The sequence below is a fragment of the Ranitomeya variabilis genome, chromosome 6, assembly GCF_051348905.1.
Source record: "Ranitomeya variabilis isolate aRanVar5 chromosome 6, aRanVar5.hap1, whole genome shotgun sequence".
NCBI classification, from domain to species: Eukaryota; Metazoa; Chordata; class Amphibia; order Anura; family Dendrobatidae; genus Ranitomeya; species Ranitomeya variabilis.
In genome coordinates, this window is record NC_135237.1 from 28,818,860 (window position 1) to 28,835,575 (window position 16,716).

General features: G+C 46.4%; 1 protein-coding gene across 1 annotated transcript in view; it reads right to left on the bottom strand.

The window, feature by feature from the left end:
- Positions 1-213: 213 nt before the first annotated feature.
- Positions 214-16,716, bottom strand: part of GLCCI1 (glucocorticoid induced 1) — a 59,917-nt gene continuing 43,414 nt past the window's right edge. Inside the window, 4 exon segments of the mRNA XM_077268117.1 lie at positions 214-2,335; positions 7,440-7,560; positions 12,280-12,481; positions 16,456-16,605. Coding sequence (XP_077124232.1) covers positions 1,975-2,335; positions 7,440-7,560; positions 12,280-12,481; positions 16,456-16,605 — 834 coding nt within the window. The 3' untranslated portion in view covers positions 214-1,974.

Here is a 16,716-nt window from a genome sequence, read left to right on the forward strand (position 1 = left end):
ACAGACAAAAATAAAATATATATATCGGATCTGAGAGTAGGAAAAAGGTCATAAGTGAGCGATCAAAACTAGAAAAATAGATCTCACCTCTGGGGTGGGCTTTAGACATTTTTTTTTATTAGCAAGTTCTGCCTATTGCTTGTGCTAGTTTTCAAAATGTGTTGTGGTTTTTCTTGTACGCTTGTTTATTTCTTAAGAATTTTTTTTTATCCCCCCCCCACCCCCCCAAAAAAAATGTTAAACAATGTAAAGGGGCACTCCGAGAATCAAAAATATGGCTCTTATTAAACATTGTGGGGGTGGGAGGGAGCAGATTTGAGAATGGATAGTTTACATTTATGGGTTTGCAACAGACCAACGGATCTGTTCCATCAGATTGGACAATTATTTGGTTCAATTTTTTTATTTTTTAAGTGTAATCATACTTTTGAACAGTGATCGATGGGGGTCTCTGGGACCAGAATCCCATTCAACAGTGCTTTATAAAAACAAACACACGAGACGATCACTGATCGATTAAATCACTGGGCACCGAGCATGCGCACACCATGGCATATTGACTTCTGGGACCTCCAGAAACCAGACCCCTCCACCCCTCAGTGATGAACAGGGCTATTAAAGGAGCTAGAAGAGAGATGATACATATTTAAAAAAAAAAAAAAAAAAGTTAAATTTAAATTAACCTCTAAACAAAGAAAAAAGAAACAATGGACAAAGGCATGGCCCTTGTTTCCTCTACTACCAAAGACTTGAAACGTTCCCAGTAGCGCACACTAAGGAATAGTTCATAGGGGCTCAAATCATATCCGAGATGCAATATTAGATTTCCAAATAACCCCTTTAAGGCAGCAGGAATTACTTTACTAGGAGACGGTTGGAAGCGTGATGTACCGCAATTTTCTCACCGATTCCTGGACAAAAGACTGGACACTGGAATGAATAGATTAAACAAGGAGGAAAAAAAAAAATGGCCGTCTTTTCGGTCTAGCCTTTGAAATGACTGCCAACCATCGACAGAAAAAGGTGTGGTTTGTTACAGGAACCCGTATTTGAAATACCTGCCATGAAACGGTGTAGGATGGGGGACAATGATCTAATAAGACCACCCTGTGACTATGGTAGTGGTATTGGGGTGGCCAGTAGAGGTCTCGAGAAAGGGTTGACTTAGACCATTGCATTCTACAAGACTCGCCGGTTCTTCCAGGTGATTCGTCTATGGAACATTCACTTTTGCAACCCATTCCAGGTGGGAATGTCACAAAAAAAAAAAAAGTATTAACATTTGCTTGTAAGTTCTAAGAATTGAGATTGCCAATGTGGTTTACATTCCGAGTTACCTGAGATTTCCGACTTCAGCTGAAGTACCTGAAAAATAAGTCTTAGGACGGGAACTGTGCAACTGATGTGGCAATACTTCTGCCATCTAATATTCTACCCACCTCGTTACGATGAATTTGGGGGCGACGGGGGGAGAACAGAAAGTTACAATCTCTTCTCTGTCCCCTTTAATTAATGTACATCTGCCAAAAAAAAAAAAAAAAAAGGAAGATTTTTTGGAAAATTAAAGTATTCCTTACAGGACAACACAAAAAAAATAAATTAAATTATACAGGATGTCTTTAGGGATATACAAAGCTTATTTAAGGTTCCGAACACAAAAGCGGACGTTTTTCCTGTCGCGAAGAAATTTGTGCATAGTCCACAGTGAACTCAATCATAGAGATCGTTAAATTTGTGCCAATATAAACAGTGAGAAAAAGAAAAAAGTGGGGGCAGAAAAAAAAAAATTGTCCTGATCCAGGATAAAACCTTGGCAGATATAAATGAAGCGAAGCGCTTATTTATTTTTTTCTTCTTTAACTCTGAATTCTTAATATTGATCAGACAGCGTTAACCAAAACCACATGCAGAAGTTGTAAATCTGGCTTCAAGTCAGCGTGATGGTCACAGAGGCCGGCTCTGCGTGGGAGGGACTTAGATGACAACGTGGTTGTGGGGAGAAGGGGGAGGAGACAACTGGTCGTCGGACAGCCGCTCCGCCCCGTTTTGCTGCTCTTTCGGGGACGCGTGGCCGTTGGTTTCAGTGTTGTCTACTTTGCTGGTGGCATTGTCGGTCAGGGAAGAAGAAGAGACCTGAGATGAGAGGTGATCGACAGTCACGGCGCTCACAGCCGAGCTCTGGGCGGGGTTCGGGAGGGTCTTCAGGGTTAGGTCTGACGCTATGAGCAACGAGCCCAGTAGTTTTACAGGACAGAATGCCGATCCTGTGGGAATGAAGTTAACTTTGTTTTTGTCAGGGCATGAAAGGAGAGCTGCAGGGACCGGCTGACGAGACCTGCGGAGGAAAGACCATTAATGCATATCGTGGCATCTCCGGAGAGGACAACATTTCATGCAACATAACTTCACAACCTTCTATAAAAAAATCTGCTAAATAAAGCTGCGGAAACAGTGGCCTGGGGAACGCCAAACCTTCGGGTCCCTCTTCCAAGCAAATTCAAGAAGGAACCTCATAGAAATAGATCAGCCTGGTACTAGAACGGCCATGACATTCCCCAGCTCGGCATTATTAATCAGATTTATTTTTTCCTTAAAAATGGGTCAAATTAACAAAAACAGAACGTTCATGTCGGTGAGATGTGAAGACTAGAGTGATGGGAAACAGCTTCCAAATTTGTGATAGCTGTCAGTATTCGAGGTAGAAAAGGGGGAGGAAAAAAAAAAATCACAAGAAATATGGAAATAAATCTATTTTATTGTCTAAGTTACGGGAGGTCTGAACCCAAAAATGGCCGCTTTATTGAATCAATCGATTTCTATTAATTTATCCTGTAGAACCATCAAAACGTAGCTTCAAGGGGAAAATGACTTATTGTTTAAATTAGGTTTTCAGGGTTTTGATTTTTTTTCTCTTTAATAATGAGAAAGAAAAAAAAAAACGACATTTTCACACCATCTATTAAGCCTAATATTATCCTATGAGCGCATGGACATTAGAAACAACAGACTCCTAGCTTTTTTTTTTTAAATAGATGGGGGGGGGGGGGGGAAATACAATCACACATTCCCTTTAAAAAGGCACTAAAAATGGAAGGAAGGGGGAAAAAAAATAACCAAAACAAAAACACAAGGTCAATGAATTATGTAGGATGATATCTGCCACCATTGTCCTACCAAAGACAAAAAATTACCCCATATAAATATCTATCCATTGCACGAGCTAATCTGGAACAAAAAAAAAAAAAAAAATGGAGAAAACTAAGAATTCTGATAAGGGCTTAGAGGGACATTCCCGATTCTCACAGTCGGCTGGCCACACCCCTTCAGCCACTGATTGGCTAATAGAGTGAACGTTTCCTGTTTACCAAGACAAAAACAGACCAATGAGGATCAGGTAAGAGACAGATGGCAAAGATCGTCAAAGGCGAATATTACATGTAAAAAACCAAAATATTATCCTCTGAACAACTATCTACAACAGCAAAATAATAGCACTGGCGTAGACTGGAGGGACTGAACAAAAAACAAAATCAGACAATGCAACCAAGACATAAAAATAAGTGTCTTTTTAATTTAATAGTATGCAAAAGTGACATACATACATACATACATACATACATACATACATACATTTTTCTGATCTTGGTTAGAGACATTACCAATGAATTTTAAACAACACAACTCTCAGCTTTCATTTGGGGGTATCCACATTGGATGAAGGGTTTAGGAGTTTCAGCTCCTTAACATGTGCCACCTTGTTTTTAAAGGGACCAGAAGTAATTGGACAATTGACTCCAAGGCTATTTCATGGACAGGTGTGGGCAATCCCTTCGTTATGTCATTCTCAATTACCGTATATACTCGAGTATAAGCCGAGATTTTCAGCCTAAATTTTTGAGCTGAAAGTGCCCCTCTCGGCTTATACTCGAGTCACGGTCGGCGGGTGAAGGGGAGAGAGCGTGTCGCATACTCACCTAGTCCCGGCGCTCCCCCTGCCCGTCCCACGGTCTTCGGTGCGGTAACGGTGACTGCTGACAGAGGAAGAGGCTGCGGCACCCGGAGACCATCTGTCCGGGATAAGGAGCCAGTGACGCCGGGAGCAGGTAAGTATCTCAGTCACCTGTCCGCGTTCCACACGCCGGGCACCGCTCTGTCTTCGCGTCCTCTTGCTCTGACTGTTCAGGTCAGAGGGCGCGATGATGTACTAGTGTGCGCGCCGCCCTCTGCCTGAACAGTCAGTGCGGAGAGACGCCGAGACGGGACGCTGAGGAGCTGCAGGCAGCAAGAGGTGAGTACGTCATTTTTTCTTTAATTGCAGCAGCAGTATATATTGCACAGATTTATATGGCACATCTATGGGGCAATAATGAACGGTGCAGAGCATTGTATATGGGGCAGCTTTATATGGAGCATCTATGGGGCCATAATGAATGGTATGGAGCATCTATTTTTAATTTTGAAATTCACCGGTAGCTGCTGCATTTTCCACCCTAGGCTTATACTCGAGTCAATAAGTTTTCCCAGTTTTTTGTGGCAAAATTAGGGGGGGTTGGCTTATACTCGAGTATATACGGTAAGCAGATAAAAGGCCTGGAGTTGATTTGAGGTGTGGTGCTTGCATTTGGAAGGTTTTGCTGTGAAGTAAACATGCGGTCAAAGGAGCTCTCCATGCAGGTGAAACAAGCCATCCTTAAGCCGCGAAAACAGAAAAAACCCATCCGAGAAATTGCTACAATATTAGGAGTGGCAAAATCTACAGTTTGGTACATCCTGAGAATGAAAGAAAGCACTGGTGAACTCATCAATGCAAAAAGACCTGGGCGCCCACGGAAGACAACAGTGGTGGATGATCGTAGAATAATCTCCATGGTGAAGAGAAACCCCTTCACAACAGCCAACCAAGTGACCAACACTCTCCAGGAGGTCGGCGTATCAATATCCAAATCTACCATAAAGAGAAGACTGCATGAAAGTAACTACAGAGGGTTCACTGCACGGTGCAAGCCACTCATAAGCATCAAGAATAAAAAGGCTAAAAAACATCTAAAAAGCCAGCACAGTTCTGGGAGAACATTCTATGGACAGATGAAACCAAGATCAACCTCTACCAGAATGATGGAAAGAGAAAAGTATGGCGAAGGCGTGGTACAGCTCATGATCCAAAGCATACCACATCATCTGTAAAACATGGTGGAGGCAGTGTGATGGCTTGGGCATGCATGGCTGCCAGTGGCACTGGGTCACTAGTGTTTATTGATGTGACACAGGAATGAATTCTGAGGTCTTCAGAGCCGCCATACTGTGTGCTCAGATCCAGCCAAATGCAGCCAAACTGATTGGTCGTCGTTTCATACTACAGATGGACAATGACCCAAAACATAAAGCCAAAGCAACCCAGGAGTTTATTAAAGCAAAGAAGTGGAATATTCTTGAATGACCAAGTCAGTCACCTGATCTCAACCCAATTGAGCAGCATTTCACTTGTTAAAGACTAAACTTCAGACAGAAAGGCCCACAAACAAACAGCAACTGAAAACCACCGCAGTGAAGGCCTGGCAGAGCATCAAAAAGGAGGAAACACAGCGTCCGGTGATGTCCATGAGTTCAAGACTTCAGGCAGTCATTGCCAACAAAGGGTTTTCAACCAAGTACTAGAAATGAACATTTTATTTAAAATTATTGAATCTGTCCAATTACTTTTGGTCCCTTTAAGAACAGGGTGGCACATGTTAAGGAGCTGAAACTCCTAAACCCTTCATCCAATTTTAATGTGGATACCCTCAAATGAAAGCTGAAAGTCTGAACTTCAACTGCATCTGAATTGTTTTGTTTAAAATTCATTGTGGTAATGTCTATAACCAAAATTAGAAAAATGTCTGTCCAAATATATATGGACTTACTGTATTGTCCAATAGAATCCCATGTGAGGTTTGTTTTTTGTTTACCGTATATACTCGTGTATAAGCCGAGCTTTTCAGCACTATTTTTGCACTGGCAGTGAATATTCATTTCTCTTGTAGCGTGCCCAGTTTCAGCGTCTGGCTTCCAGCACACATCCTACTTACCTTCCCTGCATCTCGTTCCGTGCCAGCAGCTCTTCCGGCCGAGCAATCACATGGCCTCGCTCATTAAGGTAATGAATATTCACCTGTCCACTCCCATATGTGTGGAGTGAATATTCATTACCTTAATGAGCCATGACACGTTATCACTTGGAAAAGCTGCTGGCAGGGAATGAGATGAAGTGAGGGCACGCAGGGAAGGTAAGTAGGATGTTTTGTTTTGTTTTTTTTAATAGGAGCCATGCATACAAAGGTAGGTGATAAGGAGCCATGCATACAGGGAGCTATGCATACAAGGACAGGGGATGGGGAGCCATGAATGCAAGGACAGAGAGTCATGCATACAATGACAGGGGATAAGGAGCCATGAATGCAAGGATAGGGGAGCCATGTATACAAGGACAGGGATAGGGGAGCCATGTATACAAGGACAGGGATAGGGGAGCCATATATACAAGGATAGGGATGAGGAGCCATGCATACAAGGATAGGGATGAGGGGACAATGCATACCCAGCTTATACTTGGGTCAATATGTTTTCAGTTTTTCGTGGCAAAATCAGGTGCCTCGGCTTATACTCAAGTATATACGGTAGGTTTTTTGTTTTTTTTGTTTTTTAAATAGAGATGCCCATGAATAAAAATAAATACAGAAACTACAAAAAAAAACAAAACAAAAAACACACACACGAACAGCAGCCATAGACTGTCCCTAAAGATGCAAAAAAAAAAACAAACAAACCTGTCTTGGCATAATTTCGGAGTTTATTCCCATTTGAGCAAGTTATCACTTAGGCCCCGGACAGTCAATAACCTGCTGATCGCCGGTGCCCACACATCAGCCTTATGTACAGCGCTAAAGACAATTAACGGAGTGGTCGCACAGACACTGCTCCATTCTAGCGCACAAGCCCTGCTCTTCACCGTCACACCCCCCCTAAGGACCAGCACACAGATCGGTGATAACCGGATAATGGCTTTATATGGTGGTAATGATCCCTGTAAAACACTATGTGAACAGAGCCAGATATAAAAATAATAACTAGAGAAAAGTGAACCTGAACTTCTCCTAGAAGTCCATTGTACTGTTCTAAGTTCCTCAGCCGGAGAAGAAAAAAAAAAGAGCCAGAAAAAAAAAAAAAAAAAAAAAGAGGCAGAAGAGGAGAGGGAAAAAAAGAAAAAAGGAGAGTCGGAGAAGAAAGAGCCAGAGAAGAAAGACACAGAAGAAAGACACAGGAGGAGAACCAGAGCCCATACTTCGCCCAGCAGTGGCGCGGTCCTACAGTCATTACTTGGCCCCCATGTTTTATTTGCTATAGAGGTTGGACATTCGCCCCGTCCTACAGGACCGCCGCCTGCTGACAAAGCAATTACTTACGACACTTCCTCAAAGACCTTGACCCGCTCGCATCCCTCGGGGGGCTCCCGTTTGAACATGTAGCTGTTGTTGGGTTTGGGAGAGGAGGCGTACTTGGGCAGCGGTGAGCTACTCCCACTGTCTGAAAATTTAAAGAGGGACATTACCAGTGATTGGAGGGCACCAGGAAGGAAAAAAATGTAATGTGCAAATTCAGTCTAATTTTTTTTTTTATTATTTATTTACTAATACTGTTTAATTTCAGAAGATGAGGGTCTTATTACCCCCTGGATGCAAAGCAGAGTGAAAAACAAACAGACGAGTCAGTATGTGTGGAGCGATGATTAGCACAGCACATGCAGACCGCGGACATTTTATTAGTAAGGTGGAGAGTTTTAGTAAACCTGTTTAGGACGATCAAACGTAAAAACAACAACTTGAGCGGTTAAGCAGAAAAGTGACAAGCCCCTGGTGCATGATAGAAGCTCGTGGGCCCGATCCAGAGCCGTGGGCCCCCTCCTACCTGCCGCCACACTCGGTGCCTCGTCTAACTACAAGACCCAGCAATGTCATCGTTGCAAAGTGATACATGCACAATTTCACCCCGGGATTTTTTTTCCTTCAGAATGAAAGAATAAAAAAGTTAGTTTTTAAATTATGGAGAAAAAAAAGAAAACCCGGTGTCCAAAATTCAAAAAACACGGCTGCTTTATTCCAAAAATTGACCATGCCCATCGGCAGGTACCTCGGCAAATCAGGTTTTAACAGTTGAAACCCACAGCAAAAAACACCACTGATGCAAAACTCCACACTACGCACAGGCCCATTTACACGCTCGCTCCCAATTATTGGCCGTGTAAACAGGACACCAGACAAAACTGATAGCGACCACCTGGGTCTTTCCTGTGAGACATCAACTTGTTGCTGTTGACAGCACATCACCGTGCAGCCGACAAAAGGGGCAGAAAGACTGGGCAAACAATCCTCCGCACAGGGACCGGCAACAGACTGCAAGTAGAGAGACAAAACCCACAGGCGAAGAAACGACACAAATAAATACACCTGCATAATACACCTGCATAATACACCTGCATAATACACCTGCATAATACACCTGCATAATACACCTGCATAATACACCTGCATAATACACCTGCATAATACACCTGCATAATACACCTGCATAATACACCTGCATAATACACCTGCATAATACACCTGCATAATACAGGTTTGTTCTCAAATTTTCTAGTACACTGCTGCAAACTCCCTGCAACATGTAAATCTGAAACATTCTTTTCTTTACCAACAGCTGCTCATTGCATTACATTAGGGAGTTTTGGAGATCAGTTGCAGAAAGTCAAAGATAAAAACATTATAAAGCGACCAATAAAACTAATGTCCCTGATATCTGGGGAAAATGACAGAACTCCACATCTGCCACATGCACTCCCCAACCAGGATTGATCTAGCACCGGAATGGAACTGGCACCAGAATACAGCTGGAAACCAATTACGAACAGTGCGGGAATAGACAATGATGGAATCAAAGAGGTACCTAAAAACAAAGTGTGGCTCCTATATTAGACTCCAGAGCTGCACTCACTATTCTGCTGGTGCAGTCACTGTGTACATACATTACATTACTGATCCTGAGTTACCTCCTGTATTATACTCCAGAGCTGCACTCACTATTCTGCTGGTGCAGTCACTGTGTACATACATTACATTACTGATCCTGAGTTACATCCTGTATTATACTCCACAGCTGCACTCACTATTCTGCTGGTGCAGTCACTGTGTACATACATTACATTACTGATCCTGAGTTACATCCTGTATTATACTCCAGAGCTGCACTCACTATTCTGCTGGTGCAGTCACTGTACATACATTACTGATCCTGAGTTACCTCCTGTATTATGTTCCAGAGCTGCACTCACTATTCTGCTGGTGAAGTCACTGTGAATATACATTACTTATCCTGTATTATACGCCAGAGCTGCAGTCATTCTAAAAATGTAAAAAGTAACTTAGAAGTTGCTCAAAAATAGAAAACATAGCTGCTTAGTATTTTTAAGAAGCCTGACCACGGCTATTTGAGGAGCTGCCACTCATTGCTATTCACTTCAATAGAGACCAACTGCAATACCAGACAAGCTATGGTCATGAATGACGTCCCTAAAAATAGTGCTCTTCTGAGAAGTCAGGACTTTGGGCTGCCATTAGTCTCTGGCCTTTATTTTGCATGTTTCCAAACCTTAAAAAGTTTAAACTTAACTTGCAGATGTTTTACTGCATATATCACGGGGGGCCGGGACACAGAGACCCCCAACTGATCAAAATCATATTACACAATGTTAATAAATAAAACAATTCTGAAAGACAAGCAGTTCTATCACACTTGATGTGCACCCTTACTAGATCCACATCAACCCCTCCTCTCCTGCATATCATAAGCACATCACAATAAAAGGACTACTAGGGCACACATATAATGCACATCACCCCTACCTGCTATTTTATAACTATGAAACTAGACCCGCCTCCCCCGCAGCCGACAAAACTAGACCCGCCTCCTCCGCAGCTGACAAAACTAGACCCGCCTCCTCCGCAGCCGACAAAACTAGATCCGCCTCCCCCGCAGCCGACAAAACTAGACCCGCCTCCTCCGCAGCCGACAAAACTAGACCCGCCTCCCCAGCAGCCGACAAAACTAGACCCGCCTCCCCCGCAGCCGACAAAACTAGACCCGCCTCCCCGGCAGCCGACAAAACTAGACCCGCCTCCTCCACAGCCGACAAAACTAGACCCGCCTCCCCCGCAGCCGACAAAACTAGACCCGCCTCCTCCGCAGCCGACAAAACTAGACCCGCCTCCTCCGCAGCCGACAAAACTAGACCCGCCTCCTCCGCAGCCGACAAAACTAGACCCGCCTCCCCTCCAGCCGACAAAACTAGACCCGCCTCCCCTCCAGCTGACAAAACTAGATCCGCCTCCCCCGCAGCCGAGAAAACTAGACCCGCCTCCCCCCCAGCCGACAAAACTAGACCCGCCTCCTCCGCAGCCGACAAAACTAGATCTGCCTCCCCCGCAGCCAACAAAACTAGACCCGCCTCCCCCGCAGCCAACAAAACTAGACCCGCCTCCCCCGCAGCCAACAAAACTAGACCCGCCTCCCCCGCAGCCAACAAAACTAGACCCGCCTCCCCCGCAGCCAACAAAACTAGATCCGCCTCCCCCGCAGCCGACAAAACTAGACCCGCCTCCCCCCAGCCGACAAAACTAGACCCGCCTCCTCCGCAGCCGACAAAACTAGATCCGCCTCCCCCGCAGCCAACAAAACTAGACCCGCCTCCCCCGCAGCCGACAAAACTAGACCCGCCTCCTCCGCAGCCAACAAAACTAGACCCGTCTCCTCCGCAGCCGACAAAACTAAACCAGCCTCCCCCGCAGCCGACAAAACTAGACCCGCCTCCCCCCAGCCGACAAAACTAGACCCGCCTCCCCCGCAGCCAACAAAACTAGACCCGCCTCCCCTCCAGCCGACAAAACTAGACCCGCCTCCTCCACAGCTGACAAAACTAGACCCGCCTCCCCCCCAGCCGAGAAAACTAGACCCGCCTCCCCCCCAGCCGACAAAACTAGACCCGCCTCCTCCGCAGCCGACAAAACTAGATCTGCCTCCCCCGCAGCCAACAAAACTAGACCGGCAGACTACAAAACTAGACCCGCCTCCCCCGCAGCCAACAAAACTAGACCCGCCTCCCCCGCAGCCAACAAAACTAGACCCGCCTCCCCCGCAGCCAACAAAACTAGACCCGCCTCCCCCGCAGCCAACAAAACTAGACCCGCCTCCCCCGCAGCCAACAAAACTAGATCCGCCTCCCCCGCAGCCAACAAAACTAGATCCGCCTCCCCCGCAGCCAACAAAACTAGACCCGCCTCCCCCCAGCCGACAAAACTAGACCCGCCTCCTCCGCAGCCGACAAAACTAGATCCGCCTCCCCCGCAGCCAACAAAACTAGACCCGCCTCCCCCGCAGCCGACAAAACTAGACCCGCCTCCTCCGCAGCCAACAAAACTAGACCCGTCTCCTCCGCAGCCGACAAAACTAGATCTGCCTCCCCCGCAGCCAACAAAACTAGACCCGCCTCCCCCGCAGCCGACAAAACTAAACCAGCCTCCCCCGCAGCCGACAAAACTAGACCCGCCTCCCCCCAGCTGACAAAACTAGACCCGCCTCCTCCGCAGCCGACAAAACTAGATCTGCCTCCCCCGCAGCCAACAAAACTAGACCCACATCCACCGCAGACAATTAGATCCACCTCCCCTGCAGATTACATCTGCATATTTGATTACTTTTGGCACACACTTCTTTGTATTGTATTGATCCCCCTTTCTCATGTTTTTGCAACGCAGTCAACACCAAAAATAAAAGCCCAGGAAGCTAAACCTGAGTAAATATCACGGTGCCACCGCCAGAGCTAGAAGCTGCCGGAGTCGGGAAGGGGCTACAGAGAAAATGGATGGAATCTCCTTAGATCAGATGGTGCTGGGAGCTCCCACCGGTAAGGGGCCGAGAACTGCTTCACTCACAGTCAGGACACAGAATTATTCGCTTTTAGGTTCCACACCTATTTGGAGTGTTAATAGCGTAGAAGTGACTGCACCTGCCTCATTCAGAAGCGACAGGACAAACCTCTGCTGCAGTCAGTCAGGAAATGGACAGGAAGCGATGGGAGATGCAGAGATGTAGCAAACACAAAAGTGACAAAAAAATGACAAGGACAAGATCTACTAACGTGACCTCCTACTGCGCCGCAGTAACCCCTCCACCCGCAGTCACCAGCGATCTCACCTTTATCCCGGTCGAAGAGCAGGTCGTCTGTGGAACACGGGCTTCCTTCCTGCGACTCGGGGGGACACGAAGGGGATACACAGGGAGAATGGCTGCTGCTGCGCTCCTGCACTGACGGGGTCTGGGTGTCGATGCTGCGCGTGCTGCTGCTGCGGTAGGTGGAAGGTAACGGTGCTCTGCGCCCATCTGGGATCTCCAAAGGCTAAATCAATGGAAAGAACATGGATTATAAACAATGTGGGGGGTGTACCCCATATTTACACCCTGTAACAGCACAAATAACCCACAGTATTGCAAAGCTTGGCGACATCTCTTATAGGAACACACTAGTTGTCACCCTGCTATCCTGGCAACGGACGCAACATGGAAGGGCAAGTAATCAGTGTGCAGAATTAATCACCACTTCAAGGGTCCAAGTCTGCCATCTGCAAGGGCCGGAATCACAGTGCCTAGGGGGGGCCAAGAGAGAATCAAAGGAAAACGGCGGCTGGGTGGCAAGTCCCAAAGGGCAACACGCCAAGCTGGGGGGGCGCTAAAGGGAAAGGCACCAAGCTGGGGGGCAAGTGGAAACGCGCCAAGCCTTGCAAGCCTTGGGGGGGGGGTTTCTGGATCAAAGGAAAACGCACCAATTTGGGGGGGGGGGGGGGGCTGTTCAAAGGGAGATGCACCAAGCTGGGCACAGCTTACTGTGCCTTAGACTGTACGGGGCCATTGGTGGCCGACGCTTCAGTTCAGGCTATTTATACTCCTGTGTGACACTGCCGTCGCCCCATCACAGAGCGCAGCCGATCCCTTCCCCCCCCATCACAGAGCGCAGCCGATCCCTTTCCCCCCCCCCATCACAGAGCGCAGCCGATCCCTTTTCCCCCCATCACAGAGCACAGCCGATCCCTTTTCCCCCCCATCACAGAGCGCAGCCGATCCCTTTTCCCCCCCATCACAGAGCGCAGCCGATCCCTTTTCCCCCCCATCACAGAGCGCAGCCGATCCCTTTCCCCCCCCCCATCACAGAGCGCAGCCGATCCCTTCCCCCCCCCCCATCAGAGCGCAGCCGATCCCTTTCCCCCCCCATCACAGAGCGCAGCCGATCCCTTTCCCCCCCCATCACAGAGCGCAGCCGATCCCTTTTCCCCCCCATCACAGAGCACAGCCGATCCCTTTTCCCCCCCATCACAGAGCGCAGCCGATCCCTTTTCCCCCCCCATCACAGAGCGCAGCCGATCCCTTTTCCCCCCCCATCACAGAGCGCAGCCGATCCTTTCCCCCCCATCACAGAGCGCAGCCGATCCCTTTCCCCCCCATCACAGAGCGCAGCCGATCCCTTTCCCCCCCCCCATCACAGAGCGCAGCCGATCCCTTTCCCCCCCCATCACAGAGCGCAGCCGATCCCTTTCCCCCCCCCCCCATCACAGAGCGCAGCCGATCCCTTTTCCCCCCATCACAGAGCACAGCCGATCCCTTTTCCCCCCCATCACAGAGCGCAGCCGATCCCTTTTCCCCCCCATCACAGAGCGCAGCCAATCCCTTTTCCCCCCCATCAGAGCACAGCCAATCCCTTTTCCCATTAAGGCTCCACATCCCATAAAGCCGACAGCCGGTATAATGAACAGCGACAGCGAGGACTAAAATAAAGTCATTCAGCTGCATTTATATATAGACTTGTTTGCTTAATGTGGAATATTCTGCTTTAAACAACAGTTTAGGAAAAAACCCGCAGCGCAGCCGCTGAGTATTTATAGCCAGAACAGAGATAACGAGCAGGAAAACTCCTACACCAGATCCAAGAGAAAAATCCCCGAGATCGTTATCAGCATGTGGCGCAAACAGCGAGAGGCGCGGTGTACAAAGAGCCGCTGCAGCTAAAAATGGTTCTTTACTCCTGAGAATGAACGGCCTATACTGCAGCTGGAAAGGACACTAGGATGAAGCATCAGGAAGGCGTGCAGCATGGAGGGCAGACTTCTGCTCAATGGACTGTAAATCCTTAAAGGAACGGTGTCGTCAGAAAATTATATATTGCTTAAGTCTGGGTTTAGTGTTAATTTTATTTTTATATGTAAATAAAACTGCAATTTTTGGAATTCAATTTCTTTCTCCTTTACAGCGTTTAGTGCGCAGGTTATACACTTAGATTGTCCTAGACGGGACTGACAAGTACAGCACTATCAAACAGGATTATTTTTTTTGTTCAAATTAAATGACTCACTGGTGAAAAAAAAAGCAAGGGGGTATTCAAAATGTAATGCTTTTTTTTTTTTTTAAGTCTTCACAATGGAGATATATTTCACCGGCACTAAAACCATGGTTCTTGCAGTATGTCCCCTAAGGCAAAAAAAGCTAAAATTTCCCAATACAGTGCTCCAAGACCCAGCAAAGATAAGGGTTCAGCAGAGAATTATAAAATTCATTTAGATTAATTAAACAATGTGCATTGTCGGCTGTTCAACGTCCTCAGCAATTTACAGCTTTTGTCCGAAGAGGAAGACATTGCCCCAAATCAAATACAAAAAATGTCCCCGATATCTGGGGAAAATGGCAGAACTCCACATCTGCCACATGCACTCCCCAACCAGGCGTGATCTAGCACCGGAATGGAACTGGCACCAGAATACAGCTGGAAACCAATTACGAACAGTGCAGGAATAGACAATGATGGAATCAAAATTGTTCCTGAAAACACACTGCAGCTCCTGTATTATATACTCCAGAGCTGCACTCACTATTCTGCTGGTGCAGTCACTGTGTACATAATTACTGATCCTGAGTTACATCCTGTATTATACCCCAGAGCTGTACTCACTATTCTGCCGGTACAGTCACTGTGTACATACATTACATTACTGATCCTGAGTTACATCCTGTATTATACTCCAGAGCTGCACTCACTATTCTGCTGGTGCAGTCACTGTGTACATACATTACATTACTGATCCTGAGTTACATCCTGTATTATACTCCAGAGCTGCACTCACTATTCTGCTGGTGCAGTCACTGTGTACATACATTACATTACTGATCCTGAGTTACATCCTGTATTATACCCCAGAGCTGTACTCACTATTCTGCCGGTACAGTCACTGTGTACATACATTACATTACTGATCCTGAGTTACATCCTGTATTATACTCCAGAGCTGCACTCACTATTCTGCTGGTGCAGTCACTGTGTACATACATTACATTACTGATCCTGAGTTACATCCTGTATTATACTCCAGAGCTGCACTCACTATTCTGCTGGTACAGTCACTGTGTACATACATTACATTACTGATCCTGAGTTACATCCTGTATTATACTCCAGAGCTGCACTCACTATTCTGCTGGTGCAGTCACTGTGTACATAATTACTGATCCTGAGTTACATCCTGTATTATACCCCAGAGCTGTACTCACTATTCTGCCGGTACAGTCACTGTGTACATACATTACATTACTGATCCTGAGTTACATCCTGTATTATACTCCAGAGCTGCACTCACTATTCTGCTGGTGCAGTCACTGTGTACATACATTACATTACTGATCCTGAGTTACATCCTGTATTATACTCCAGAGCTGCACTCACTATTCTGCTGGTGCAGTCACTGTGTACATACATTACATTACTGATCCTGAGTTACATCCTGTATTATACCCCAGAGCTGTACTCACTATTCTGCCGGTACAGTCACTGTGTACATACATTACATTACTGATCCTGAGTTACATCCTGTATTATACTCCAGAGCTGCACTCACTATTCTGCTGGTACAGTCACTGTGTACATACATTACATTACTGATCCTGAGTTACATCCTGTATTATACTCCAGAGCTGCACTCACTATTCTGCTGGTGCAGTCACTGTGTACATACATTATATTACTGATCCTGAGTTACATCCTGTATTATAGCCCAGAGCTGCACTCACTATTCTGCTGGTGCAGTCACTGTGTACATACATTACATTACTGATCCTGAGTTACCTCCTGTATTATACTCCAGAGCTGCACTCACTATTCTGCTGGTGCAGTCACTGTGTACATACATTACATTACTGATCCTGAGTTACATCCCGTATTGTACTCCAGAGCTGCACTCACTATTCTGCTAAATATTTACATGGAAACACTGCTTTCAATGAGCCTAGTGCTGTGTGAGTGTACTGTACGTTGACAGCGTCTATAGACAATACCTTGCCTCCATCTTTCTCACTTGATTCTTTAATGAAGACTTTCTCCAGTTCTGGACTTATCCCTTCGACATTACAGGGGACTCTGGAGCCTGTGGATTTCGGTACCAGGATACTTGCTGTGGGTACGGGGATGGATCTGGATGTAGAGGTCTACAAAGACAAAGACTTATGAGTTACATAAGACCTTACAAATCGAGCACTTGAAGGCCAAAAGCCTGAGGCTGCACCACTAAGGTACCGTCACACTAAGCAACGTCGCAG